The sequence below is a fragment of the Dendrobates tinctorius genome, unplaced genomic scaffold (assembly GCF_039654945.1).
Source record: "Dendrobates tinctorius isolate UK_male_01 unplaced genomic scaffold, ASM3965494v1 ptg000119l, whole genome shotgun sequence".
NCBI lineage: Eukaryota > Metazoa > Chordata > Amphibia > Anura > Dendrobatidae > Dendrobates > Dendrobates tinctorius.
The window spans coordinates 840,527-868,419 of NW_027361787.1; the positions used below are offsets into that span (position 1 = coordinate 840,527).

General features: G+C 45.0%; 1 protein-coding gene across 1 annotated transcript; it reads right to left on the reverse strand.

Moving 5' to 3' along the window:
* On the reverse strand, positions 1-27,893 carry LOC141101530 (uncharacterized). Its single transcript, XM_073590655.1, has 6 exons — positions 27,780-27,893; positions 1,088-1,237; positions 783-962; positions 577-700; positions 396-493; positions 1-249 (listed from the first exon to the last, which is right to left on the reverse strand). The coding sequence occupies exons 1-6, from the start codon at positions 27,891-27,893 to the stop codon at positions 175-177; spliced, it is 741 nt and encodes a 246-aa protein (XP_073446756.1). The 3' UTR covers positions 1-174.

The window sequence follows — 27,893 nt, forward strand, 5'->3', positions numbered from 1 at the left end:
TGATGTACAGATAGAGACACGCAAATGATTTATTCCTGATCTATTAAGCTTATCATATATTGTTCCTGATTGTTCCTGAATAAGCAAGTTCTGTTGTCACACGCTTGGAGAGAATCGTGAGTAATCCGCTGCCAACACTAGTTCTGTGATGTATTAAGAGAAGTATAGTCTACATCACGTCAAATAATTATTCTCATCTTCTCCTTGTGGGTCAGATCTCTTCTGGAACACTGTGTCCAGTTCTGGGCACTAAAGTTAAAAAAAAACATCGACAAGCGAGAGCAAGTTCAGAGAAGAGCTACGAGGATGGTGAGGTAAAACAAGACTGAGCACAAGACTTTCACAGCCGTCCACACATCATAGGGGAGATCTCCTGACACCTTCTCTCCATCTACCTGATGATCCTGAGGAGCACTGGGATATTCTTGGTTACAGTCCTGTGGAAGAAGAGGACGGGGACATCTCTCTGGTGTTGTCCTCTTACTGGATAGATCTGGAGGAAACACATACAGGGACTGAATTCATTCTCTACATACAGATAATTATAGGCCGTGTGTATTTAGTCCTGTCTATTACCTGGAGATGTTAGGGGCTGGGGAACCTCCATTATGACGTCCTTGTACTGATCTTTGTGTCCTTCAAAATACTCCCACTCCTCCATGGAGAAATAGACAGCGACATCCTGACACCTTATAGGAACCTGACACATACAGTGATACCGTCATCCCCCGATCCCTTCATAGTGTTACTGTATAATGTCCCAGCATTCCCAGCAGTGTCACCTCTCCAGTCAGCAGCTCAATCATCTTGTAGATGAGTTCTGGGATCTTCTGGTCATTGATGTCCTCATGGATCAGGGGGTGAGGTGGAGGCCCTGTGATTGGGCTCAGGGTTCTTCCAAATCCTTCAGACACAGGGTCCTGACAGCAATCACTTGAGGTCTTCTTCACCACTGTGTAATCCTGGTTATGGAGAGACACATTAATAAATCTCACTACAGACATTTCCAGAGTCCTCACCTCTCCAGTACTGTCTGTTATTCCCATAGATAAGAATGATGTAATGTGACGTCATCAGAATCTCTCACCTCTCCAGTGAGACGGAAGAGGATCTCTAGGGTGAGGTGTAATATCCTCTCCGCCATCTTGTCTCTGTCCATATCCATCCTTGATGGGTAAATCAGGAAAATTCTCTTATACAGAAGATCTTCACTGAGAGGATCCGATATTGTAGAGACCTGAATGAGAAGAAGATGATCCGATGTAACATCATAAGAATCCTGTGTAATAATACAATTACTGGAGATAATAAGGGAAACATATGAGGAGATTTATTATTTTACAGGGTTTAGTTTTCTTCCCTGATATCTACCACTGCCTCTTGCTTCATATGGAAGGACATGCTGCCCAAGTTTTCTCCTGATAGGTGCCATTCCCCTGATGAATTATACCTTTGAAGAAACGCATCGTAAGGCACCCAGGGTCAGTCCAGGGCTGGCTAGACATTAAGGGTCAGCTGTGGACTGCCCTTGTAAGGGCAGGAGTCTTTGGGGACCAGGGTCAGCCAAGATAACAGGGACTGACAGGGATAAATTCCCCACTTAAGTTATTGCATTTTGGAAATTGCCCCCCACTGGGAATTTATCTACAGGTAAAGGCACAATTGTGTCTCCATGGGGGTTGTGCTCACAGCCAAACATCGTGTGGCCCTCCAAAGAAATGCCACCCCACACCATTACTGACCCACTGCCAAACCGGTCATGCTGAAGGGTGTTGCCGGCAGCAAATCGCTCTCCACGGCGTCTCCAGACTCTGTCACGTCTGTCACGTGCTCAGTGTGAACCTGCTTCCATCTGTGAAGAGCACAGGGCGCCAGTGGTGAATTTGCCAATCCTGGTGTTCTGTGGCAAATGCCAAGCATCCTGTACGGTGTTGGGCTGCGAGCACAACCCCCATCTGTGGACGTCGGGCCCTCAGACCATCCTCATGGAGTCAGTTTCTAACCGTTTGTGCAGACACATGAACATTTGTGGCCTGCTGAAGATCATTTTGCAGGGCTCTGGCAGTGCTCCTCCTGTTCCTCCTTGCACAAAGGCGGAGGTAGCGGTCCTGCTGCTGGGTTGTTGCTCTCATACGGCCCCCTCCACATCTCCTGGATGTTACGCTGCCAATTTTGGGGCTAAAGTCACATTTTTGTGAGGAAAAAAAGTAAGATTGTAATTTTTTCCTTCCACATTGCTTAAATCCCTGTTACACTATCTGAATTCAGATATTGTCCTGGTCAAAAAGGAGAATACAGGGAGCGAAAGGGTTAATAGGACTCACAGGAGGAACCGGCCCATAAAGCAGAAGATCCAGGAGTGTCCGCCAAATATATGACTGCTCTGTGCGCACAGGACCTGTGATGAGGTCACAGGAGGGGAGGAGTCAGGGGGTCACATGATCAGGGGCCGCAGTGTGTGCAGGACTCAGTGTGCTGGAACGCTCCCGATAATCAGCTGCGTGTGTCGCGCTGTGTGATAGTCACAGCACCTGCATGGAGGGCGACACATGCAGCTGATTATCGGGAGCGCTCCAGGGATCCGGGGTCCCGATGCAGCTATTCGGTAAGCGATATTAGCCAATAACAACTTCTCCGACGATATTCGCTCATCTCTAGTAATAACAGCTCAAAGAAATTCACCAAACTTTTCATTAAGTTTAATAGTAAGACCCTATTAAATATTGAGCACGAGCGGGATGAACCTCTAAGATGACACATGTCCATTGTATTTTAGGCAAAAATAATAATAAAAAAATATATATAGAGACTTTTTTATAATTTTATAATTGCAAGAAGAAAAAAGGGGCGATGCGAATGTGGCGCCCCTGAGGCTCAGTCGCCACAGAGGTACTGCACCTCCTCCTGAAGTGTGGTAACCCAACATCCAGGTAAGGTGGAGACACCTGACCACACTCCAACACCTGCACCCCACACCACAAAGTAGTGTAGCAAAGCACCTTCGGCGGCTCCCTGCTTGGAGTATAGCAAAGCACCAATTGGTGGCTCCCTGCTTGAAACACGAAACGTGCTGGGAGGTGGGTGGAGTTAGTTTATATTACAGAGAGCAGGAAGAGTTGAGAATTGAGATGTCAGTTGGTTAGAGAGTCGGAGAGAAGATCCCCGGAGAGAGGGATAGATGGATGGAAGTGCTGCAGCAGATCCCAGTGACCTGGGTCTGCAGGCACAGGAAAGGAAGAGAGAGCAACATAGACTGAAAGCCTGATACTCCATAGAAAGGAAGATCAGTACGGAACGTGAGGATTAAAAGAGAACAGAGGACGTGGGTTAGAAGAGAACCCTTCCTAGAAGTTCTAAGCGCAAGGCCGGGGCCCGGTCCCCGAGGTTGTATGGATACTAATGGTCCTGCAGCAGACACCGGAGGAATAGAAGTAGTGACCACTTTATTCCCACACAAGACTTGGGGGCAGAACAGCAACTGGATAGTGAGCCGGGACTTAATAGCAAGGAGTCCCCGAAGCAGGCTACAGCTGTCTGCCGTACAAGTAGAGTTCATAAGAACATCGGACAGGAGGAACTCCAGTGTAACTCTGTACTAGGAGTACTTCATTTAAAGGCGCCATAAGAAGAGACGTTCAGAAAGGCACATGTTGGCGGAGTGTTGGAAAGGAGTATTCCATCTGGCCTGGAGGTTGACTGAGTCTCTGACCCGGAGGACAAGGCACGGAGGCGGGCACCTGTGTGTACTACAGACTGTGAGTAAAACTTTGGAACTACATGCCCTGGTGTCCTCCACTCATTCCTGCACCAACCTGCCCAGCACTGTCACATCCCTTGTGCCAGACACTACACCATCTACGTGTCACTTCACCTACTCTGCCCTGGGACTACAGCCCTGCCTGTGGAGGGCTATAACCTCATTGCTGCACCACACCATCAGTCCCAGAGGATCTGCATGCAGCGTCGGCTTACATCTCTATTGCCGAACACCACAGGTGGCGTCACAAACTATTCATCTAATCAACTACATTCCACCATTCAATCCCGTTTTTACATTGGGCGCCCAGGGCCACGGACCGGGTCACCGCTGCTGTGACATCTTCCCCACTGAGTTACCGGCCCGGTACCGAGTACCCCACAGCCCTGGGAGGGCGACCCACGAAACTTTGGGCACCCTTGGAGATTTGTGTACTGAGATCATTTTGACCAAGATTTCACACCTTAATTGGCTTGTTAGAGTTATGGTGAGATCACATATGACAAGGAGCTACAGTCTGAGGAAAGGGCTAAAAAGCCTTCACTAGACTCCTGTACAGCTGTATAATGAGGCCCAGGCTTTATAATGAAGGGACAGGAGTGAGGGACTGTTCCCAGGAGCTACAGTCTGAGGAAAGGGCTAAAAAGCCTTCACTAGAGCCCTGTACAGCTGTATAATGAGGCCCAGGCTTTATAGTGAAGGGACAGGAGTGAGGACCTGTTCCCAGGAGCTACAGTCTGAGGAAAGGGCTAAAAAGCCTTCACTAGACCCCTGTACAGCTGTATAATGAGGCCCAGGCTTTATAGTGAAGGGACAGGAGTGAGGGCTTGTTCCCAGGAGCTACAGACTGAGGAAAGGGCTAAAAAGCCTTTACTAGACCCATGTACAGCTGTATAATGAGGCCCAGGCTTTATAGTGAAGGGACAGGAGTGAGGGACTGTTCCCAGGAGCTACAGTCTGAGGAAAGGGCTAAAAAGCCTTCACTTGACACCTGTACAGCTGTATAATGAGGCCCAGGCTTTATAGTGAAGGGACAGGAGTGAGGGCCTGATCCCAGGAGCTACAGTCTGAGGAAAGGGCTAGAAAGCCTTCACTAGACCCCTGTAGAGCTGTATGAGGCCCAGGCTTTATAGTGAAGGGACAAGAGTGAGGTCTTTTTCTCAGGAGCTACAGTCTGAGGAAAGGGCTAAAAAGCCTTCACTAGACCCCTGTACAGCTGTATAATGAGGCCCACGCTTTATAGTAAAGGGACAGGAGTGAGGACCTCTTCCCAGGAGCTACAGTCTGAGGAAAGGACTAAAAAGCCTTCACTAGACCCCTGTACAGCTGTATAATGAGGCCCAGGCTTTATAGTGAAGGGACAGGAGTGAGGGCCTGATCTCAGGAGCTACAGTATGAGGAAAGGGCTAAAAAGCCTTCACTAGACCCCTGTACAGCTGTATAATGAGGCCCAGGCTTTATAGTGAAGGGACAGGAGTGAGGGCCTGATCCCAGGAGCTACAGTATGAGGAAAGGGCTAAAAAGCCTTCACTAGACCCCTGTACAGCTGTATAATGAGGCCCAGGCTTTGTAGTGAAGGGACAGGAGTGAGGGCCTGTTCCCAGGAGCTACAGTCTGAGGAAAGGGCTAAAAAGCCTTCACTAGAATCCTGTACAGCTGTATAATGAGGCCCAGGCTTTATAGTGAAGGGACAGGAGTGAGGGCCCGATTCCAGGAGCTACAGTGTAAGGAAAGGGCTAAAAAGCATTCACTAGACCCCTGTACAGCTGTATAATGAGGTCCAGGCTTTATAGTGAAGGGACAGGAGTGAGGGCTTGTTCCCAGGAGCTACAGTGTGAAGAAAGGGCTAAAAAGCCTTCACTAGACCCCTGTATAGCAGTATAATGAGGCCCAGGCTTTATAGTGAAGGGACAGGAGTGAGGGCCTTTTCTCAGGAGCTACTGTCTGAGGAAAGGGCTAAAAAGCCTTCCCTAGATCCCTGTACAGCTGTATAATGAGGCCCAGGCTTTATAGTGAAGGGACAGGAGAGGGTCTGTTCCCAGGAGCTACTGTCTGAGGAAAGGGCTAAAAAGCCTTCACTAGACCCCTGTACAGCTGTATAATGAGGCCCAGGCTTTATAGTGAAGGGACAGGAGTGAGGACCTGTTCCCAGGAGCTACAGTCTGAGGAAAGGGCTAAAAAGCCTTCACTAGACCCCTGTACAGCTGTATAATGAGGCCCAGGCTTTATAGTGAAGGGACAGGAGTGAGGACCTGTTCCCAGGAGCTACTGTCTGAGGAAAGGGCTAAAAAGCCTTCATTAGACCCCTGTACAGCTGTATAATGAGGCCCAGGCTTTATAGTGAAGGGACAGGAGTGAGGACCTGTTCCCAGGAGCTACAGTCTGAGGAAAGGGCTAAAAAGCCTTCACTAGACCACTGTACAGCTGTATAATGAGGCCCAGGCTTTATAGTGAAGGGACGGGAGTGATGACCTGTTCCCATGAGGTACAGTCTGAGGAAAGGGCTAAAAAGCCTTCACTAGACCCCTGTACAGCTGTATAATGAGGCCCAGGCTTTATAGTGAAGGGACATGAATGAGGACCTGTTCCCAGGAGCTACAGTCTGAGGAAAGGGCTAAAAAGCCTTCACTAGACCCCTGTACAGCTGTATAATGAGGCCCAGGCTTTATAGTGAAGGGACAGGAGTGAGGGCTTGTTCCCAGGAGCTACAGTCTGAGGAAAGGGCTAAAAAGCCTTCACTTGACACCTGTACAGCTGTATAATGAGGCCCAGGCTTTATAGTGAAGGGACAGGAGTGAGGGCCTGATCCCAGTAGCTACAGTCTGAGGAAAGGGCTAAAAAGCCTTCACTAGACCCCTGTAGAGCTGTATAATGAGGCCCAGGCTTTATAGTGAAGGGAGAGGAGTGAGGGCCTGTTCCCAGGAGCTACAGTCTGAGGAAAGGGCTAAAAAGCCTTCACTAGACCCCTGTACAGCTGTATAATGAGGCCCAGGCTTTATAGTGAAGGGAGAGGAGTGAGGGCTTGTTCCCAGGAGCTACAGTCTGAGGAAAGGGCTAAAAAGCCTTCACTAGACCCCTGTACAGCTGTATAATGAGGCCCAGGCTTTATAGTGAAGGGACAGGAGTGAGGGCCTGATCCCAGGAGCTACAGTATGAGGAAAGGGCTAAAAAGCCTTCACTAGACCCCTGTACAGCTGTATAATGAGGCCCAGGCTTTATAGTGAAGGGACAGGAGAGGGCCTGTTCCCAGGAGCTACAGTCTGAGGAAAGGGCTAAAAAGCCTTCACTAGACCCCTGTACAGCTGTATAATGAGGCCCAGGCTTTATAGTGAAGGGACGGGAGTGAGGGCCTGTTCCCAGGAGCTACAGACTGAGGAAAGGGCTAAAAAGCCTTCACTAGACCCCTGTACAGCTGTATAATGAGGCCCAGGCTTTATAGTGAAGGGACATGAATGAGGACCTGTTCCCAGGAGCTACAGTCTGAGGAAAGGGCTAAAAAGCCTTCACTAGACCCCTGTACAGCTGTATAATGAGGCCCAGGCTTTATAGCGAAGGGACAGGAGTGAGGGCTTGTTCCCAGGAGCTACAGTCTGAGGAAAGGGCTAAAAAGCCTTCACTTGACACCTGTACAGCTGTATAATGAGGCCCAGGCTTTATAGTGAAGGGACAGGAGTGAGGGCCTGATCCCAGTAGCTACAGTCTGAGGAAAGGGCTAAAAAGCCTTCACTAGACCCCTGTAGAGCTGTATAATGAGGCCCAGGCTTTATAGTGAAGGGAGAGGAGTGAGGGCCTGTTCCCAGGAGCTACAGTCTGAGGAAAGGGCTAAAAAGCCTTCACTAGACCCCTGTACAGCTGTATAATGAGGCCCAGGCTTTATAGTGAAGGGAGAGGAGTGAGGGCTTGTTCCCAGGAGCTACAGTCTGAGGAAAGGGCTAAAAAGCCTTCACTAGACCCCTGTACAGCTGTACAATGAGGCCCAGGCTTTATAGTGAAGGGACAGGAGTGAGGGCCTGATCCCAGGAGCTACAGTATGAGGAAAGGGCTAAAAAGCCTTCACTAGACCCCTGTACAGCTGTATAATGAGGCCCAGGCTTTATAGTGAAGGGACATGAATGAGGACCTGTTCCCAGGAGCTACAGTCTGAGGAAAGGGCTAAAAAGCCTTCACTAGACCCCTGTACAGCTGTATAATGAGGCCCAGGCTTTATATTGAAGGGACAGGAGTGAGGGCTTGTTCCCAGGAGCTACAGTCTGAGGAAAGGGCTAAAAAGCCTTCACTTGACACTTGTACAGCTGTATAATGAGGCCCAGGCTTTATAGTGAAGGGACAGGAGTGAGGGCCTGATCCCAGGAGCTACAGTCTGAGGAAAGGGCTAAAAAGCCTTCACTAGACCCCTGTAGAGCTGTATAATGAGGCCCAGGCTTTATAGTGAAGGGAGAGGAGTGAGGGCCTGTTCCCAGGAGCTACAGTCTGAGGAAAGGGCTAAAAAGCCTTCACTAGACCCCTGTACAGCTGTATAATGAGGCCCAGGCTTTATAGTGAAGGGAGGAGTGAGGGCTTGTTCCCAGGAGCTACAGTCTGAGGAAAGGGCTAAAAAGCCTTCACTAGACCCCTGTACAGCTGTATAATGAGGCCCAGGCTTTATAGTGAAGGGACAGGAGTGAGGGCCTGATCCCAGGAGCTACAGTATGAGGAAAGGGCTAAAAAGCCTTCACTAGACCCCTGTGCAGCTGTATAATGAGGCCCAGGCTTTATAGTGAAGGGACAGGAGTGAGGGCCTGTTCCCAGGAGCTACAGTCTGAGGAAAGGGCTAAAAAGCCTTCACTAGACCCCTGTACAGCTGTATAATGAGGCCCAGGCTTTATAGTGAAGGGACAGGAGTGAGGGCCCGATTCCAGGTGTTACAGTGTGCGGAAAGGGCTAAAAAGCCTTCACTAGACCCCTGTACAGCTGTATAATGAGGCCCAGGCTTTATAGTGAAGGGACAGGAGTGAGGGCTTGTTCCCAGGAGCTACAGTCTGAGGAAAGGGCTAAAAAGCCTTCACTTGACACCTGTACAGCTGTATAATGAGGCCCAGGCTTTATAGTGAAGGGACAGGAGTGAGGGCCTGATCCCAGGAGCTACAGTCTGAGGAAAGGGCTAAAAAGCCTTCACTAGACCCCTGTAGAGCTGTATAATGAGGCCCAGGCTTTATAGTGAAGGGACAGGAGTGAGGGCCTGTTCCCAGGAGCTACAGTCTGAGGAAAGGGCTAAAAAGCCTTCACTAGACCCCTGTACAGCTGTATAATGAGGCCCAGGCTTTATAGTGAAGGGACAAGAGTGATGACCTGTTCCCAGGAGGTACAGTCTGAGGAAAGGGCTAAAAAGCCTTCACTAGACCCCTGTACAGCTGTATAATGAGGCCCAGGCTTTATAGTGAAGGGACAGGAGTGAGGGCCTGTTCCCAGGAGCTACAGTCTGAGGAAAGGGCTAAAAAGCCTTCACTTGACACCTGTACAGCTGTATAATGAGGCCCAGGCTTTATAGTGAAGGGACAGGAGTGAGGGCCTGATCCCAGTAGCTACAGTCTGAGGAAAGGGCTAAAAAGCCTTCACTAGACCCCTGTAGAGCTGTATAATGAGGCTCAGGCTTTATAGTGAAGGGAGAGGAGTGAGGGCCTGTTCCCAGGAGCTACAGTCTGAGGAAAGGGCTAAAAAGCCTTCACTAGACCCCTGTACAGCTGTATAATGAGGCCCAGGCTTTATAGTGAAGGGAGAGGAGTGAGGGCTTGTTCCCAGGAGCTACAGTCTGAGGAAAGGGCTAAAAAGCCTTCACTAGACCCCTGTACAGCTGTATAATGAGGCCCAGGCTTTATAGTGAAGGGACAGGAGTGAGGGCCTGATCCCAGGAGCTACAGTATGAGGAAAGGGCTAAAAAGCCTTCACTAGACCCCTGTACAGCTGTATAATGAGGCCCAGGCTTTATAGTGAAGGGACAGGAGTGAGGGCCTGTTCCCAGGAGCTACAGTCTGAGGAAAGGGCTAAAAAGCCTTCACTAGACCCCTGTACAGCTGTATAATGAGGCCCAGGCTTTATAGTGAAGGGACAGGAGTGAGGGCCCGATTCCAGGTGTTACAGTGTGCGGAAAGGGCTAAAAAGCCTTCACTAGACCCCTGTACAGCTGTATAATGAGGCCCAGGCTTTATAGTGAAGGGACAGGAGTGAGGGCTTGTTCCCAGGAGCTACAGTCTGAGGAAAGGGCTAAAAAGCCTTCACTTGACACCTGTACAGCTGTATAATGAGGCCCAGGCTTTATAGTGAAGGGACAGGAGTGAGGGCCTGATCCCAGGAGCTACAGTCTGAGGAAAGGGCTAAAAAGCCTTCACTAGACCCCTGTAGAGCTGTATAATGAGGCCCAGGCTTTATAGTGAAGGGACAGGAGTGAGGGCCTGTGCCCAGGAGCTACAGACTGAGGAAAGGGCTAAAAAGCCTTCACTAGACCCCTGTACAGCTGTATAATGAGGCCCAGGCTTTATAGTGAAGGGACAGGAGTGAGGGCTTGTTCCCAGGAGCTACAGTCTGAGGAAAGGGCTAAAAAGCCTTCACTTGACACCTGTACAGCTGTATAATGAGGCCCAGGCTTTATAGTGAAGGGACAGGAGTGAGGGCCTGATCCCAGGAGCTACAGTCTGAGGAAAGGGCTAAAAAGCCTTCACTAGACCCCTGTACAGCTGTATAATGAGGCCCAGGCTTTATAGTGAAGGGACAGGAGTGAGGGCCTGTGCCCAGGAGCTACAGACTGAGGAAAGGGCTAAAAAGCCTTCACTAGACCCCTGTACAGCTGTATAATGAGGCCCAGGCTTTATAGTGAAGGGACAGGAGTGAGGGCCTGTTCCCAGGAGCTACAGTCTGAGGAAAGGGCTAAAAAGCCTTCACTAGACCCCTGTACAGCTGTATAATGAGGCCCAGGCTTTATAGTGAAGGGACAGGAGTGAGGGCCTGATCCCAGGAGCTACAGTATGAGGAAAGGGCTAAAAAGCCTTCACTAGACCCCTGTACAGCTGTATAATGAGGCCCAGGCTTTATAGTGAAGGGACAGGAGTGAGGGCCCGATTCCAGGTGTTACAGTGTGCGGAAAGGGCTAAAAAGCCTTCACTAGACCCCTGTACAGCTGTATAATGAGGCCCAGGCTTTATAGTGAAGGGACAGGAGTGAGGGCTTGTTCCCAGGAGCTACAGTCTGAGGAAAGGGCTAAAAAGCCTTCACTTGACACCTGTACAGCTGTATAATGAGGCCCAGGCTTTATAGTGAAGGGACAGGAGTGAGGGCCTGATCCCAGGAGCTACAGTCTGAGGAAAGGGCTAAAAAGCCTTCACTAGACCCCTGTACAGCTGTATAATGAGGCCCAGGCTTTATAGTGAAGGGACAGGAGTGAGGGCCTGTTCCCAGGAGCTACAGTCTGAGGAAAGGGCTAAAAAGCCTTCACTAGACCCCTGTACAGCTGTATAATGAGGCCCAGGCTTTATAGTGAAGGGACAGGAGTGAGGGCCTGTTCCCAGGAGCTACAGTCTGAGGTAAGGGTTAAAAAGCCTTCACTAGACCCCTGTACAGGTGTATAATGAGGCCCAGGCTTTATAGTGAGGGGACAGGAGAGAGAAAAGTGGGGAAAGGCGCAAGAAGAGCCGGACTGCCCATCACTAACCTGCAGAGCCGCACTCCACATACATGGCTGCTCTGTGCACAGGACCTGTGATGAGGTCACAGGAGGGGAGGAGTCAGGGGTCACATGATCAGGGGCCTCAGTGTGTGCAGCACTCAGCTGTGCTGGTTGTCATGGTGCTGGATGAGGGGAAGTTTCTGTGTGGGGTCAGGAGGGGTTTACAGGGTGGATGTAGCAGAGCCCTGTGTGTATGAGGTGTACGGAGCTGAGCCGTGTGTGTACGAGGTGTACGGAGTGGAGCCGTGTGTACGGGGTGTACGGAGCGGAGCCGTGTGTACGAGGTGTACGGAGCGGAGCCGCGTGTGTACGAGGTGTACGGAGCAGAGCCCTGTGTGTACGAGGTGTACGGAGCAGAGCCGTGTGTACGAGGTGTACGGAGCGGAGATGTGTGTGTACAAGGTGTACGGAGCAGAGCCCTGTGTGTACGAGGTGTACGGAGCGGAGCCGTGTGTGTACGAGGTGTACGGAGTGGAGCCGTGTGTACGGGGTGTACGGAGCGGAGCCGTGTGTACGAGGTGTACGGAGCGGAGCCGCGTGTGTACGAGGTGTACGGAGCAGAGCCCTGTGTGTACGAGGTGTACGGAGCAGAGCCGTGTGTACGAGGTGTACGGAGCGGAGATGTGTGTGTACAAGGTGTACGGAGCAGAGCCCTGTGTGTACGAGGTGTACGGAGCGGAGCCGTGTGTACGAGGTGTACGGAGCAGAGCCGCGTGTGTACGAGGTGTACGGAGCGGAGCCGCGTGTGTACGAGGTGTACGGAGCAGAGCCCTGTGTGTACGAGGTGTACAGAGCGGAGCTGTGTGTGTACGAGGTGTACGAAGCGGAGCCGTGTGTACGAGGTGTACGGAGCAGAGCCCTGTGTGTTCGAGGTGTATGGAGCGGTGCCGCGTGTGTACGAGGTGTACGGAGCGGAGCTGTGTGTGTACGAGGTGTACGGAGCAGAGCCCTGTGTGTACGAGGTGTACGGAGCGGAGCTGTGTGTGTACGAGGTGTACGAAGTGGAGCCGCGTGTGTACGAGGTGTACGGAGCAGAGCCGCGTGTGTACGAGGTGTACGGAGCGGAGCCGTGTGTGTACGAGGTGTACGGAGCGGAGCCGCATGTGTCCGAGGTGTACGGAGCAGAGCCCTGTGTGTACGAGGTGTACGGAGCGGAGCTGTGTGTGTACGAGGTGTACGGAGCGGAGCCGTGTGTTTACGAGGTGTACGGAGCAGAGCCCTGTGTGTACAAGGTGTACGGACCGGAGTCGTGTGTGTACGAGGTGTACGGAGCAGAGCTCTGTGTGTACGAGGTGTACGGAGCGGAGCTGTGTGTGTACGAGGTGTACGGAGCGGAGCCGTGTGTGTACGAGGTGTACGGAGCAGAGCCCTGTGTGTACAAGGTGTACGGACCGGAGCCGTGTGTGTACGAGGTGTACGGAGCAGAGCCCTGTGTGTACAAGGTGTACGGACCGGAGCCGTGTGTGTACGAGGTGTACGGAGCAGAGCCGTGTGTGTACGAGGTGTACGGAGCGGAGCCGTGTGTGTACTGGGTGTACGGAGCAGAGCCCTGTGTGTACGATGTGTACGGAGCGGAGCCGTGTGTGTACGAGGTGTAAAGAGCAGAGCCATGTGTGTACGTGGTGTACGGAGCGGAGCCGTGTGTGTAGGTAAGCCTGGCTGATGTTGCAGTGGGTGCACATCCACCAGTGTTACACCAAGTAACTGTACACACCTCACAACTTTTGAAGCACAGATAGAGGCACAGAGCATGCGGTGCATAGCAGCAACTTTTGGCCTCAGGCCGGGGTCACATTAACCGACACAAAATATGGTCCGTAGTTTACAGACGTAATACGGATGAATGACCCCTAAATAGTGCTCCGTATGTGATCCGTAAGCAAAGTGTGGTCGCGTATTTTGCGCATGTTAGCATCTGTATGTAATCCGTATAGTGAGATTTTCTCGCTGGCTTGCAAAATGGACATATAATGGAGCCCTATGACAGGGTTTCTAACAGAAACCAAAGAATAGATATAGACACATAGAATACATATATATATATACATACATGTCATTGAGACACATATATATATATTTATATTTCACAGAGTTCTTCATAGCAGAATAGCCGCTAATTCAATTGCCGGCTTTTGTCATATCATTCCCCAACCCGACATGAAATGACACATGGTTTGTAAAATAATGCTTATCCTGTAAAATACTCAGGACTAGTTACCAGATAAAAATATAGTGGTTTATTTGGATTCTTCCATCAAAGAAAGGTTATTACAGAAAAACAGGTGAATAAAAATAGGTGAAAGAGAGATTGTCCATTGTTCATAGCAAAGCAACATGTATTCTTCTTCTCTCCGAGATCCTGAATAGCAAATGGCTGCTGTCTCTCAGTTCGGCTTCTCACATCGCCGTCAAGTAATATACCAGCTGTTATGTCATGTCATGGCCCAACACAGGCGACATCTTCGTGTCTGTCTCTCATGATGGTGAGGGAAGAAGACAGCGACCTCTACAGTTAGCCATGAATTATATACGTCTCTTGAAGCACGTGATCTCGGTATATATGGAGTTTGACATTTACCTCAAGGCTAAACTTAAATATGTAGTGAGCTGACATTTCTACCATGAGCCAAGCTTAAAAATAGCCTATGTCATATAAGCTAAAGCAATCTACAGAACTGGGTGTAATAAGAAATATTTAACGAATTATTAATATTTAACAATTCCCCCTTTTGAGGGAGACCGACATTAATTGGAACCCTCAAAATATAATAAGATCTTTTTTCTTCTTTTCTGAAAAAATAATTTAATATCAATAATAATAATGATAATATCAGATTACCGTTATAAGTACTCAATGACATAATTGATGTGAATTCATGTTATGGTAAGCCGTGAACAATATTCATATACAATATGTATAATTATACTTCCCTAAGTCTAAATTGAAGCATCTCAGGTTCAGTCATCATCTGGTGTCATCTGGTCTTCATTTTGATGTCTTCTGTCTTCTTCTTGGTTCTTTTAAAAATACAGTTTTTCTCTAGCATATAGATGTTGTAGAAATCGTGTTGTATATAAAATCAAAGTCTATAGATGAAATGCAGCTTTAATATCTGTGCAGTGTCATCTTTAAAAACCTGGGCTTACATTGGCTTGCCTTGGATATTCTGGAATCCTCCATCGGCACTGGTCTTTGAACAGGTGTGACGTCTTTGGTCAGCAAAGCAAGGGTTAAAATGACTCTTCCTTGCTAAGCATAGCACCATAACCAATCCCTGTCCTAATGCACAGGACATATGTCAGGGTTAATTACCTTCATTGTTCACCAGCTTTACATTGAAGCTTTACAGGTGATTGAAAACCTCTGGAACTTGGTAAGAACGTGATAACACAGTTCATCTCAGCATCATAGGATCATCGTCCTCTGGTTGTCAGGTTAGACACTTTAATTGTGACTGTCAGTGGTGGATACTGCACTTGTGACTGTCGGTGGTGGATTCTGCACTTGTGACTGTCAGTGGTGGATACTGCACTTGTGACTGTCAGTGGTGGATACTGCACTTGTGACTGTCAGTGGTGGATACTGCACTTGTGACTGTCAGTGGTGGATACTGCACTTGTGACTGTCAGTGGTGGATTCTGCACTTGTAGCTGTCAGTGGTGGATACTGCACTTGTAATTAACACAGTTCATTTCTCAGAAGTCATAGCTTTGTTACCTTCTGGGACTTCTGGATAGCGACATTCTTCTTCTTGCAACTGATAAGAATCAATTTTAATATGAAAAGTCTTTATTAACGTAATTTCAGTATCTTGCTTGAAGTCTTCATTCCCTATTCTATACCAAATCTGGTAATTTCCCTATCCCATAATATCACAGCGTACCATAGCAATCAGTAATATCCATATAATTATTATCAGAATTTGTACTGTATATGGATTTCAATGTTTGAAATAATAAACCAATAATAAGTGATAATACATTATTATCCATATTTTTTTCATGTGATAGAACATTTTTTTTATGTCTTAGGTGTAATTACCTTTTTCAACCCATAGGTGTCACTGTGTTTTATGTAACCAGTGTTTTCATCTTTATTAATAAGGAATATATTTATTATACTAATAATATGTAGGAATGTAAAGCCATGAACCAAAATAAGAATATATGAGTGAGCGAATGAATGAATAAAAGAATTGTTGCATATAACTCAGAAGTGAAACATTTCCTTAGTAATAGAACCATATAATTGCTATATTTAATGAAGCAATATTCTCAGTAGACATTACCCCACCAAATATTGGTGAAAGAATTAAAAATAATGAAAAATAAGAATAAAAATAAAAATAAGAATAAGGCCTTTATGTTGATGCAGAGTAGTTATGTCTTCAGTAACATACACCCTTAATATTTCCATGATCTGGATTATTTCATAATTGTCATAAACTTGTGTTACCAAAATATTCAAATTATGCAACTTTGCATGTAATTCCTCTTAGTGTAAAGAAATGACTCTTTATAATACTTGTTATTATACCCAATACTTATACCATTGTACCTTATTAATATTTTTTCCTATTAAAATGTGTGAAGAAGAGGTATTAATCAAATGTGATGATGTAGTCAGGATCAAAAACATATTTTCCCCCTTAATACCAAAAAATATTGTTCTATGAAATAATTCATTTATCAAAACCAAAATTAAAAATAATTAATGTATAAATTATGTGAATTTATACTTGCTTATACCATTATTTGTCTGAAGATGTGTAACCATCAAAATTAATTTGAATATCATAAAATTATCCTTTGGAAAAATTAATTTGCATAAACCATTTTGATGTGCGATTGCACTTTGCACTTATCCACAATTAACTAAATCAAGAAATAATAATTACTATAGAAATATAGAAATATATGTTGTATAGATAATATTTCATTATGTATCTTAATATTCTAATAATTTAACTGATCTGCATATTTCTCCTAAAGATAAAAGCTTTTGGGTTTTTTTTCTTTCTCTCATGCATTCAGGATCCTGAGGCCTCACAAACGTATCACATTACTCGCTCAGCAGCTGCTCATACACTCAGTCACTGTCACTCAGACTGTGTCACATATTAAGTTTAAACCAAATACCTCACATACGAAGGTGTGATGAATACACGTATTTTAACCCAAATTATCCTAATTATCAATGCATTGTAAACTATTTCAATTTAGTCTCTTAATATTTCTTTGAATATTCCCCAAATACACATGACATAAATATATGTATAGCTATACTTGACATTTAGGCCTGGAAAAAAAATTCCATTGCTTTGCAAAAGCTGAGACCCCTTTAAAAATTCTTTCCCTAAGGAACAGGGACATAGTATACTGGTCTGGTATACTTATTATTAGAACAAGGTACAAATTCCACATGCTGTGGTAGTCATTCGAACCATGCAGTGAAGGCACACACACAGAACATATTTTAAAATGCAGTTAGTTATATTCTTTTAAGTGTTAAATATATGAAATCATGCAATTATTGCAACTTCCTGTGTAAATAAAGGCATAAATCCTTGGAAGAGAATTTTTCCCGATTAAGTCCTGCTTTGAAATGAAAATTCTAAGGAAACATAAAAAAAAGGTTAATATCATATTCATAATTCTAAATATTATTACTGATGTAGATTTTAATTTTCATTAAAAAATACAGTTCTACTATTTCTACTTCTACAAACACTCTATATATACTGTATGACTATGTATATATCCACAAACCATTGAACTACAGGATTATACTCTATATAATAATTACATATAACTAATACATCGTATAACACTTTTACACAATATATATAATTAATTTTTCTAGCCAATTCCTACACCCATACTTATTTCTCTGCAAAAAATATCCTGAAAGGTTCTTGCCATTTTGAAGCTGATAGATTCTTGGAGCAGAGTATTCAGTTAACAGGCCATGATGTCACTCACCACCTGCTTCTGTCTGTCAAATTCGGCCATCTTGGTTACAGAAAGAAGATCAAAACTCATCATTTTTCTTAATTCAATTTGTGTCTTTTCGGTGTTCCTTTGCATCATTCCATATGGCTTATAACAAACATGTGATTTTCTTTGTTCTTCATATATTTGATTTTGGGGAAAACTCATTTTAGAAGGTTTTGCTAATACAGGCTTCTGATAAGATTTTACTCTGCCTGTCTTCACAAAATTAGCACAATTTACTTTCCTTTCACGATTCTCGTGTTTTCTGGTAAAATCAAGGGATTGCGCACATTCAAACAAAGAATCTTTTTGTGACGCAATAACACGAGATGCAGGATTTAGAAACCAAAATTTGCTTACAAAACTCCTTATGAGGGACGGTGTTTTGACATTTTCACTCAGCATTCTATACAAACGTTCATATATGGACATGAACGTAAAAATACATTCCTTCCGACCAATCCTTAATTTTTGAAGAATATCAATATCTGGATGAATTTCATTTGATGAACAAAAAATGAGAATTTTTAATCTGTCCTTATCAGTTAAATTCTCATGTATTTCACCAGATAACTTTAAAGACAATCTCCTAGCAAAATTTACAGGGATCCACATTTTGAACAACTGATTCTTCTCCTCGTTAGATAAATCAAATTTATCAACACAACTTTCAAAAACCTCAGAGTTTCTACAAACATGGATTGTATTGTCATACGCAGGTATTATTTTGCATATCTCTAGCAAAGTTTTTCTTACTTTCCTTCGGATTTCGGCCTGTGAGTCGTCTATTTTTAGTGGTCCGTCTTTCCCTTGTACGTCCTCTACGTCAGTTCTGAAGTCTCCTCCTACTTCTCCATCTTGTTCCACGTCTGCAAGGTCACCTTCAATGGCCGCTACAGACACTTGATTACAGTCAATCTCCCTAACTTTACAGCCAATCTCGAGAACATCACAACAATCATTTTTGGATTTCTCTGACACAGATCTATGAAATATATCTACCATCTGTAGAATATTTTTTAATCTCTCTCTTTCTCTATTGAAAAACTTAGAATCTAACCTTTGATTCTCGAGTTCACACTCGGCATATAAACTTAACCATAAAACTTCTGAATTAGAATTGTCTACAGACTTAAATTTCAATTTACTCTGCTTAGCAAGACAATTAATGACATCCATTTTATCTTACCTTGAAATGTCTCAGCTTGTTCCTTTGATGGACAACGCTGGGTTCCTGTCTTCACACGTCTGGCTTACGTCTGGTACTTTTGGCCCTTGTAGTACTTCTCAATCTATCTGGCACTTCTTAGTCCTCACGTCTAGGTTCCGTCTGATTCTTGTGAATAGTGGAATTCCTGACAACTTGCACATATGAGCAAAGTTCAATCCCCCTTGTGGGCAAGTTGAGGGAAATCCGCAAAAAAGTACAAAAATTCAGATCTGGCTGGCTCTCCAATGTAAAATAATGCTTATCCTGTAAAATACTCAGGACTAGTTACCAGATAAAAATATAGTGGTTTATTTGGATTCTTCCATCAAAGAAAGGTTATTACAGAAAAACAGGTGAATAAAAATAGGTGAAAGAGAGATTGTCCATTGTTCATAGCAAAGCAACATGTATTCTTCTTCTCTCCGAGATCCTGAATAGCAAATGGCTGCTGTCTCTCAGTTCGGCTTCTCACATCGCCGTCAAGTAATATACCAGCTGTTATGTCATGTCATGGCCCAACACAGGCGACATCTTCGTGTCTGTCTCTCATAATGGTGAGGGAAGAAGGCAGCGACCTCTACAGTTAGCCATGAATTATATACGTCTCTTGAAGCACGTGATCTCGGTATATATGGAGTTTGACATTTACCTCAAGGCTAAACTTAAATATGTAGTGAGTAGTGTTGAGCATTCCGATACCGCAAGTATCGGGTATCGGCCGATACTTGCTGTATCGGAATTCCGATACCGACTTCCGATATTTTTTCAATATCGGAATTCGGCATCGGAATCGGAAGTTCAGTTGATTGACAGCCTGACGTCATCATGATGCGCGGTGTGTGCGCATCATGATGCGCCGTCATTTCGGGCCTTCCGGGGGTCTCTGCCGGCCTGCCGGGGGGCTGTGCCGGCCTGCCGGGGGGCTGTGTGGACTGCCCGGGGTCTGTACCGGCCTGCCGGGGGGCTGTGCCGGCCTGCCGGTGGTCTGTGCACCCTGTGGGGGTCTGTACCGGCCTGCCGGGGGGCTGTGCCGGCCTGCCGGTGGTCTGTGCACCCTGTGGGGGTCTGTACCGGCCTGCCGGGGGGCTGTGCCGGCCTGCCGGGGGGCTGTGCTGATGTCCGGGGGTCTGTGCAAGCATCGTCCGATGGGACTACAAGTCCCATCTGGCGATGCCTGCTACCATGACAGTGATTGACACATTAGCCAATGATGGGACAGTAGTAGTCCCATCATCCGGCTAATGTGTTAAATGTTAAAAAAAAAAATACTACATACATACTACATGCTACATACATACTACATGCTACATACATACTACATATATACTACATACATGCTACATACATGCTACATACATGCTGCATGCTACATACATACTACATACATACTACATGCATGCTACATGCATGCTACATACATACATGCATGCTACATACATACTACATGCATGCTACATACATACTACATGCATGCTACATACATACTACATGCTACATACATACCACATACATACTACATACATACTACATACTACATATATACTACATGCATGCTACATACATACTACATGCTACATACATACCACATACATGCTACATACATACTACATATATACTACATACATACTACATACATACTACATGCATACTACATGCATACTACATACATACTACATGCATGCTACATACATACTACATGCATGCTACATACATACTACATGCTACATACATACCACATACATACTACATACATACTACATATATACTACATGCATGCTACATACATACTACATGCTACATACATACTACATGCTACATACATACCACATACATGCTACATACATACTACATATATACTACATACATACTACATACATACTACATGCATGCTACATACATACTACATGCTACATACATACCACATACATACTACATACATACTACATACATACTACATGCTACATACATACTACATATATACTACATGCATGCTACATACATACTGCATGCTACATGCATGCTACATACTACATACATACTACATGCTACATACATACCACATATATACTACATACATACAATACATTCATACAATACATACATAGACATACAGTACATATAACATAGAGTAACATACTTACCAATACTTGTCACATTGTTCCCCGAAGCCATTGTCTTTTCCGGAATAAATATTAACATAACAAACCACAAAAATACTCACCCACGATCCGAAGCAGTCCACGAGTGTGTCCCACGACGATCTTGGGTAGAGAACTGCAGCATCAGATGATGCTGCCGTTCTCTACGGGCTGCAGGAATCCAATGACGGAAGGTAGGTATCCTTCCGCACTGTATTCCTCCGCCACTTAAAAAAAAAAAAGTCCCTAGTCTCACTTTATGCCATTGCTGTGTGGGAATTACCCACACAGCAATGGCATAAAGTGAGACTAGGGACTTTTTTTTTTTAAGTGGCGGAGGAATACAGTGCGGAAGGATACCTACCTTCCGTCATTGGATTCCTGCAGCCCGTAGAGAACGGCAGCATCATCTGATGCTGCAGTTCTCTACCCAAGATCGTCGTGGGACACACTCGTGGACTGCTTCGGATCGTGGGTGAGTATTTTTGTGGTTTGTTATGTTAATATTTATTCCGGAAAAGACAATGGCTTCGGGGAACAATGTGACAAGTATTGGTAAGTATGTTACTCTATGTTATATGTACTGTATGTCTATGTATGTATTGTATGAATGTATTGTATGTATGTAGTATATATGTGGTATGTATGTAGCATGTAGTATGTATGTAGTATGTATGTAGCATGCATGTAGCATGCAGTATGTATGTAGCATGCATGTAGTATATATGTAGTATGTATGTAGCATGCATGTAGTATATATGTATGAATGTATGTAGCATGTAGTATGTATGTAGTATGTATGTGGTATGTATGTAGCATGTAGTATGTATGTAGTATGTATGTAGCATGCATGTAGTATGTATGTAGCATGCATGTAGTATATATGTAGTATGTATGTAGCATGTAGTATGTATGTAGCATGCATGTAGTATATATGTAGTATATATGTAGCATGTAGCATGTATGTAGTATGTATGTGGTATGTATGTAGCATGTAGTATGTATGTAGCATGCAGTATGTATGTAGCATGCATGTAGTATATATGTAGTATGTATGTAGTATATATGTAGTATGTATGTTGCATGTAGTATTTATGTAGTATGAATGTAGCATGTATGTAGCATGTATGTAGTATGTAGTATGAATGTAGCATGTATGTAGTATGCATGTTGTATGTATGTAGCATGTAATTTTTTTTTTTTTTTTTTACATTCAACACATTAGCCGGATGATAGGACTATTACTGTCCCATCATTGGCTAATGTGTCAATCACTGTCATGGTAGCAGGCATCGCCCGATGGGACTTGTAGTCCCATCGGACGATGCCTGCACAGACCCCCGAAGCCTGCACAGACCACCGGCAGGCCGGCACAGCCCCCCGGCAGGCCGGCACAGCCCCCCGGAGCCTGCACAGCCCCCCGGCAGGCCGGCACAGCCCCCCGGCAGGCCGGCACAGCCCACCGGAGCCTGCACAGACCACCGGCAGGCCGGCACAGCCCCCCGGCAGGCCGGCACCGACCACCGGAGCCTGCACAGACCCCCTGGCAGGCCGGCACAGCCCCCCGAAAGGCCCGTACAGACCCCAGAGAGGCTGTACAAGGGCAGGAAAGGGTTTTTCTTATTCCGATACCGGAAGTCCCATAGACTTGAATGGGACTTCCGGTATCGGAATCGGCGATACCGATACTTTTTTTAAAGATCGGCCGATACCATCCGATACGATACTTTGAAGTATCGGACGGTATCGCTCAACTCTAGTAGTGAGCTGACATTTCTGCCATGAGCCAAGCTTAAAAATAGCCTATGTCATATAAGCTAAAGCAATCTACAGAACTGGGTGTAATAAGAAATATTTAACGAATTATTAATATTTAACATGGTTACATACAGTAAACCATTTAATTTCATGTTTTTTTATATGTCTTTCATTAGTAATTAGATGAGGGATGATGTGTAAAATTTGGGAGGTGTAGGTCTTAATTTAAGGGGTTAATTTGTTGTAAAAAAAAATGTGTGGGCTCCCACATTGACAAATTACTGTGGGAGCCCACACATTTTTTTACAACGTATTATAAATACCCAGTAATACAGACAAGAACCAAACAACAAAAAAGAGAAATGTAAAGTCATGAAAGAGAGAGGCAGAATAAAGGGGAGAAAGGGTTAAGGCGGAGAATGGGGAAGGAAAATAGGGGTTTTAACCCCTTAGAGACCTTGCCCTCTTTCGTTTTTGCGTTTCTGTTTTTCGCTCCCCTTCTTCCCACAGCCATAACTTTTTATGTTTCTGTCAGTATGGCCATGTTAGGGCTTGTTTTTTGCGGGACAAGTTGTGCTTTGGAACGACATCATTGGTTTTACCATATCATGTACTCAAAAATGGGAAAAAATTCCAAGTGCGGTGAAATTGCAAAAAAAGTGTAACGCCAAAAAATTTTTTTGGATTTACTTTCTACCATATTCACCATATGCTAAGACTGCCCTGCCATTATGATTCTCCAGGTCATTCCAGGTTCATAGACACCAAACAGGTCTCAGTTCTTCTTTTTTTAAGTGGTGAAAAAAAATCCAAAATTTGTTGGAAAAAAAATGCGCCATTTTCTGAGGTCCGTAGCGTCTCCATTTTTCATGATCTTGGGTTGGGTGAGGGCTTATTGTTTGTGCGCTGAGCTGATGTTTTTATTGATCCCATTTTGGTGCAGATACGATCTTTTGATCATCCGTTATTACATTTTAATTCAATGTCGCAGCGACCAAAAAACCTTAATTCTGGCATTTTGCCTTTTTTTCTCACTACACCGTCTAGTGATCGGGTTGTTCCTTTTTTTTATTGATAGATTGGGCGATTATGAACGCGGCGATACCAAATTTGTGTATGTTTGATTTTTCTATTGTTTTATTTTGAGTGAGGTGAGAGGGGGGGGATTTAAACTTTTATATTTTTTTATATTTTTAAAAACTTTTTTTTCACTTTTGGCCTGCTTCAATAGTTTCCATGAGAGACTAGAAGCTGCCATAACTCGATCGGCTCTGCTACATACAGGCGATGATCAGATCTCCTGTATGTAGCAGAATACCTCACTTGAGCTGACGTGTGCTGGGAAAGATGCGGGCTCACCACCGGAGCCGACATCAAAGGGAGAGAAGCTACCTGCACCGTACTAGTACGGTCATGGAGGGGTTAAGGAAAATGGGGAAAAGGGAAAAATGGAAGGGATAGAAAGAAAATGAAAAAGATTGGTCTGCACAGGATAGGTCGGGAAAGGGGTTACGGGACACATGTAATACCTTATATATAAAACATTTAAGAGGCAGGAGGGGAAGAGAAGGAATGGGAAAGGCGAGGAAAGAAAAGGGGAGAAAGGAAGAACAGCTGTAACCAGGAGGAGAGACGAGAATCTAGAGGAATCCTGACTGTTACACCATGGAGGATACTGATTGCTGGAGTCTGATAGCGCCGCAGTTCTCATGAAATCTGTGCTCTCTGTGGTCTGAAGACCCTGCGGACCTCTGGGGCTTTGATGCATTTTCCCTTTATAGGCTTCATCTGAAAAAAACATATTAAGAAAAAAAATGTATGAAGAGAAAACCGCCTTCACATTTATAAGCGCAGAATCAAAGCTTTTCTGTACGATTATACAAGTGTTAAACGCGGCTTCATATCTGCCAAATAACATCAAATATGGGGGAAAATGCAAAAAAGAAGAAACGCAGCAAACGCGCAATAATCAGGGAAGATTGTCACTACGTCATCTGGGTCAGACATTTACAGAAGAAAGAACACAGCATTTACGCTACGTGTGAACACGTCCTCCGCATTACACATTTTGTTTCTCCCGTAATTTACCGATTCCTGTAAATAATCTGATCGCTGTGTTCTGCGGGTCATTACAGTTATATTGGCACAACTATGTCCGGGTTATTCACTGATCTGTGATGCTTATTATTTAAAAAACGCATTAAAATGACATTTTTTTTCATTATCAAGTGTTTTTCATTATTATTTATTAGTAATTTTATAGGATGAAAAAAATCTCTTATTCTCCTCTAGAATACAGAAACATCCATTGTACACAGCAGTGTATTTCTATCAGAATAATCTGCCTGTAGTCAGAGCCTGGAATATGGATCAAGTGCACACAATCCTGCAGTCACTTCACTGGAGCTTGTGGCTCAGCAGCTTACAGTGCCTGTCAGTAATGTTGAGGCTGTGGTTTCAGGATCTGGGAGTATAACATAGAAAAATACATTTTTGTAATTGCTTATTATTTTAAATACTTTTATAAGAATAAAAATATATATTTTTCTTCCCCTCAGTATACAGGCACCATAAAAAGCATTCTTATACACAATGTATTGCTATGGATATGTATACTCTGCTTCTGAGTTCATTGCCGGCAATATAGCGGTCAATATGACCAAATTCTCCCATCTCCAGCATTGTGAGCTGTGGCTCACTGGTAAAGCAGCAGCCTGTGGAGACTGAGATGGAAGCTGATACTCCTGGGGAGACCAATCACTGAAGGGAGAGGAAGTGAATATATAATCTAATTTATGCACTTAGCAGAGAAGCAGCCAATCCCTCCGAGCAGGAGGAGCTACAGGAGCAATGAAAATGTCGAAGAGAGGAATATAGAGGTTGGGAGAACAGCTGAGATGGGACATGACAGTCCAGCTGAATCTGGGATGGTTGGGAGCTATGCAATTGAGATGCTGTTGTGTCATTACCTTAAAAAGGCGGTCCATGCTCAGAAATTCTACTAAGATGAGTAGTCAAAATTCCTCCAGAAACTCACTGCCAGTTATTGCAAGCAGTTGTTGCTGCTAAGAGTGGCCCAACCAGTTATAAGATTTAGGGGCAATCACTTTTTCACACAGGGCCCTGGAGGTTTGGATTTCTTTTTCCCTATATAATAAAGATCTTCATTAAAAAACTGCATTTTGTGTTAACTTTGGCTAATATTTACATTTGTTTGGTGATCTGATACATGTAAGTGTGACAAACATGACAAAGAATAGGAAATGTGTATGCATATGTCTATGTATACATATATACAGTATGTGTGTATATACATATGGTGATGGTGAGGAGGCAGGGAGGAGTTTGTGTGGAAAATGGAGAAGGCGTGCTAAGTGCTGGCTCACAGGCCACTGCAACGCATAACGGAGCTTGTAGTATTAGAGCGCAGTACGCCGGGGGACAAGAAGTGATTGATAAACATCAGAGTTACATCGAGCAGACACCAAGTGAGGCTATCTGCCTTATAAAGGTATATATTACTATAATAAGAGTATGGATCCATTACTGGCACATAATAGTAAGATTAATGAATACAAAATTAAACGAATTAGGGTAGTGGATAACTGTTTTAATATTTGGTACAGAAACCTTTGTTTGTAATTACAGAGGTCAGATGTTTCGTGTAGTTCTTGACCAAGTTTGCACACACTGCAGCAGGGATTTTGGCCCATACTTCCATACAGATCTTCTCCTAATCCTTCAGGTTTCAGGGCTGTCGCTGGGCAACATTGATTTTAAGCTCCCTCCAAAGATTTTCTGTTGGGTTCAGGATTTGAGACTGGCTAGGCCACTCCAGGACCTTGAAATGCTTCTTAGTTCCTCTTGTGTGTTTTGGGTGATTGCCATGCTGGAAGACCCAGCCACGACCCATTTTCAATGTTCCAACTGAGGGAAGGAGGTGTTTGGCTAAAATCTCTCGATCCTTGACCCATCCATCCTCCCTTAAATACGGTGAAGTCATCTTGTCTGTTTTGCAGAAAGACACCCCTAAAGTATGATGTTTCCCCCCCACCGTGCTTCATGGTTGGAACGGTGTTCTTGGATTTGCACTCATCCTTCTTCTTCCTCCAAACATGGCGGGTGGTGATGATAGCAAAAATTTCTATTTTGGTCTTATCTGACCAAGTGACATTCTCCCTTGCCTCCTCTGGATCATCCAGATGGCCATTGGCAAACTTCTAATGGGCCTTGACATATGCTGGTGTGAGTAGCAGGACCTTGCGTGCCCGGAAAGATTTTAATCCATGATGGCATAGTGTGCCTGTAGCTCTATTACTGGCATCCCTGCATGGTGGGATGCCAGCTTACTCACTGCCTCAGACCCTCGGCACAATCCTCAGCGTTCTCCTGCTTCCTGGCTGTGTGAGCGCCGCAGCTCCAAGCGATGCACCTAGTACACACATGCGCGCACTCCCCCATTCTTAAAGGGGCAGAGCAAGTATATACTAAATACTCTTAGCTTGTTGCTCAGAGATGTTTAGTATAATTACTACACCTGGAAGATGGCTTCCAGCTAATTGCTGGGAGTCATCCTATATAAAAGACTCCCTCTCCCTTAGGGATTCACCATGCAACATGTAGAATCATTAGTCAGTAAGGTGTACTACTAGTGAGTTATGAGGTTCCCTGGTCCTGGTTTGGCCAGTGTCCTAAACCTGTATTCCTTGCCTCAGTGTGGCCAGTCCTGAATCCGTCATCCCCTGGTCCCAGAGCAGCCAGTGTCTGAAACTCATTCCGGTGTAGCAAGTCCTGTATCCATAGTCCCCTGGATCCAGAAAGGCCATGGCCTGAATCTCATTCCCGGAGCGGCCAGTGCTTGAAGCTTGTCCATGAGGGGCCAGTGCCTGAACATTGTCATCTGGTCTGTGTTCGGCCAAACCCTGTTCCAGTATCATAGACCAGAGTGTCTTAACCTTGCCCTAATCAGTGTCAGTAACCATTCTGTAGAGGTACCAGAACTTACTAGTCTGAAAAGAGACCTATCCCTATTCAGTGTCAGCGAACCTGACCCCTGGGGTCTGCAGCTGCAATATTGGGTTCTGCCCAGGAGTGGTACCTGGTGGCTACCTGCAGGTCAGTCTGTATCCACCAGTGAACACTAGGTAGCTGATTAGCTATGCACACTTCCTGAGCAGGCCCGGTCCTGTGATCCCAGCTTTCTTCAGGTCATTGACCCAGTCTTACCATGTTGTTCTGGGCTTTCTGACCTTTCTCAGAATCTTCCTTACCCCACGAGACGAGATTCTGCATGTAGCCCCAGAGCGAAGAAGACTGACAGTCAACTTGTGTTTCTTCCAT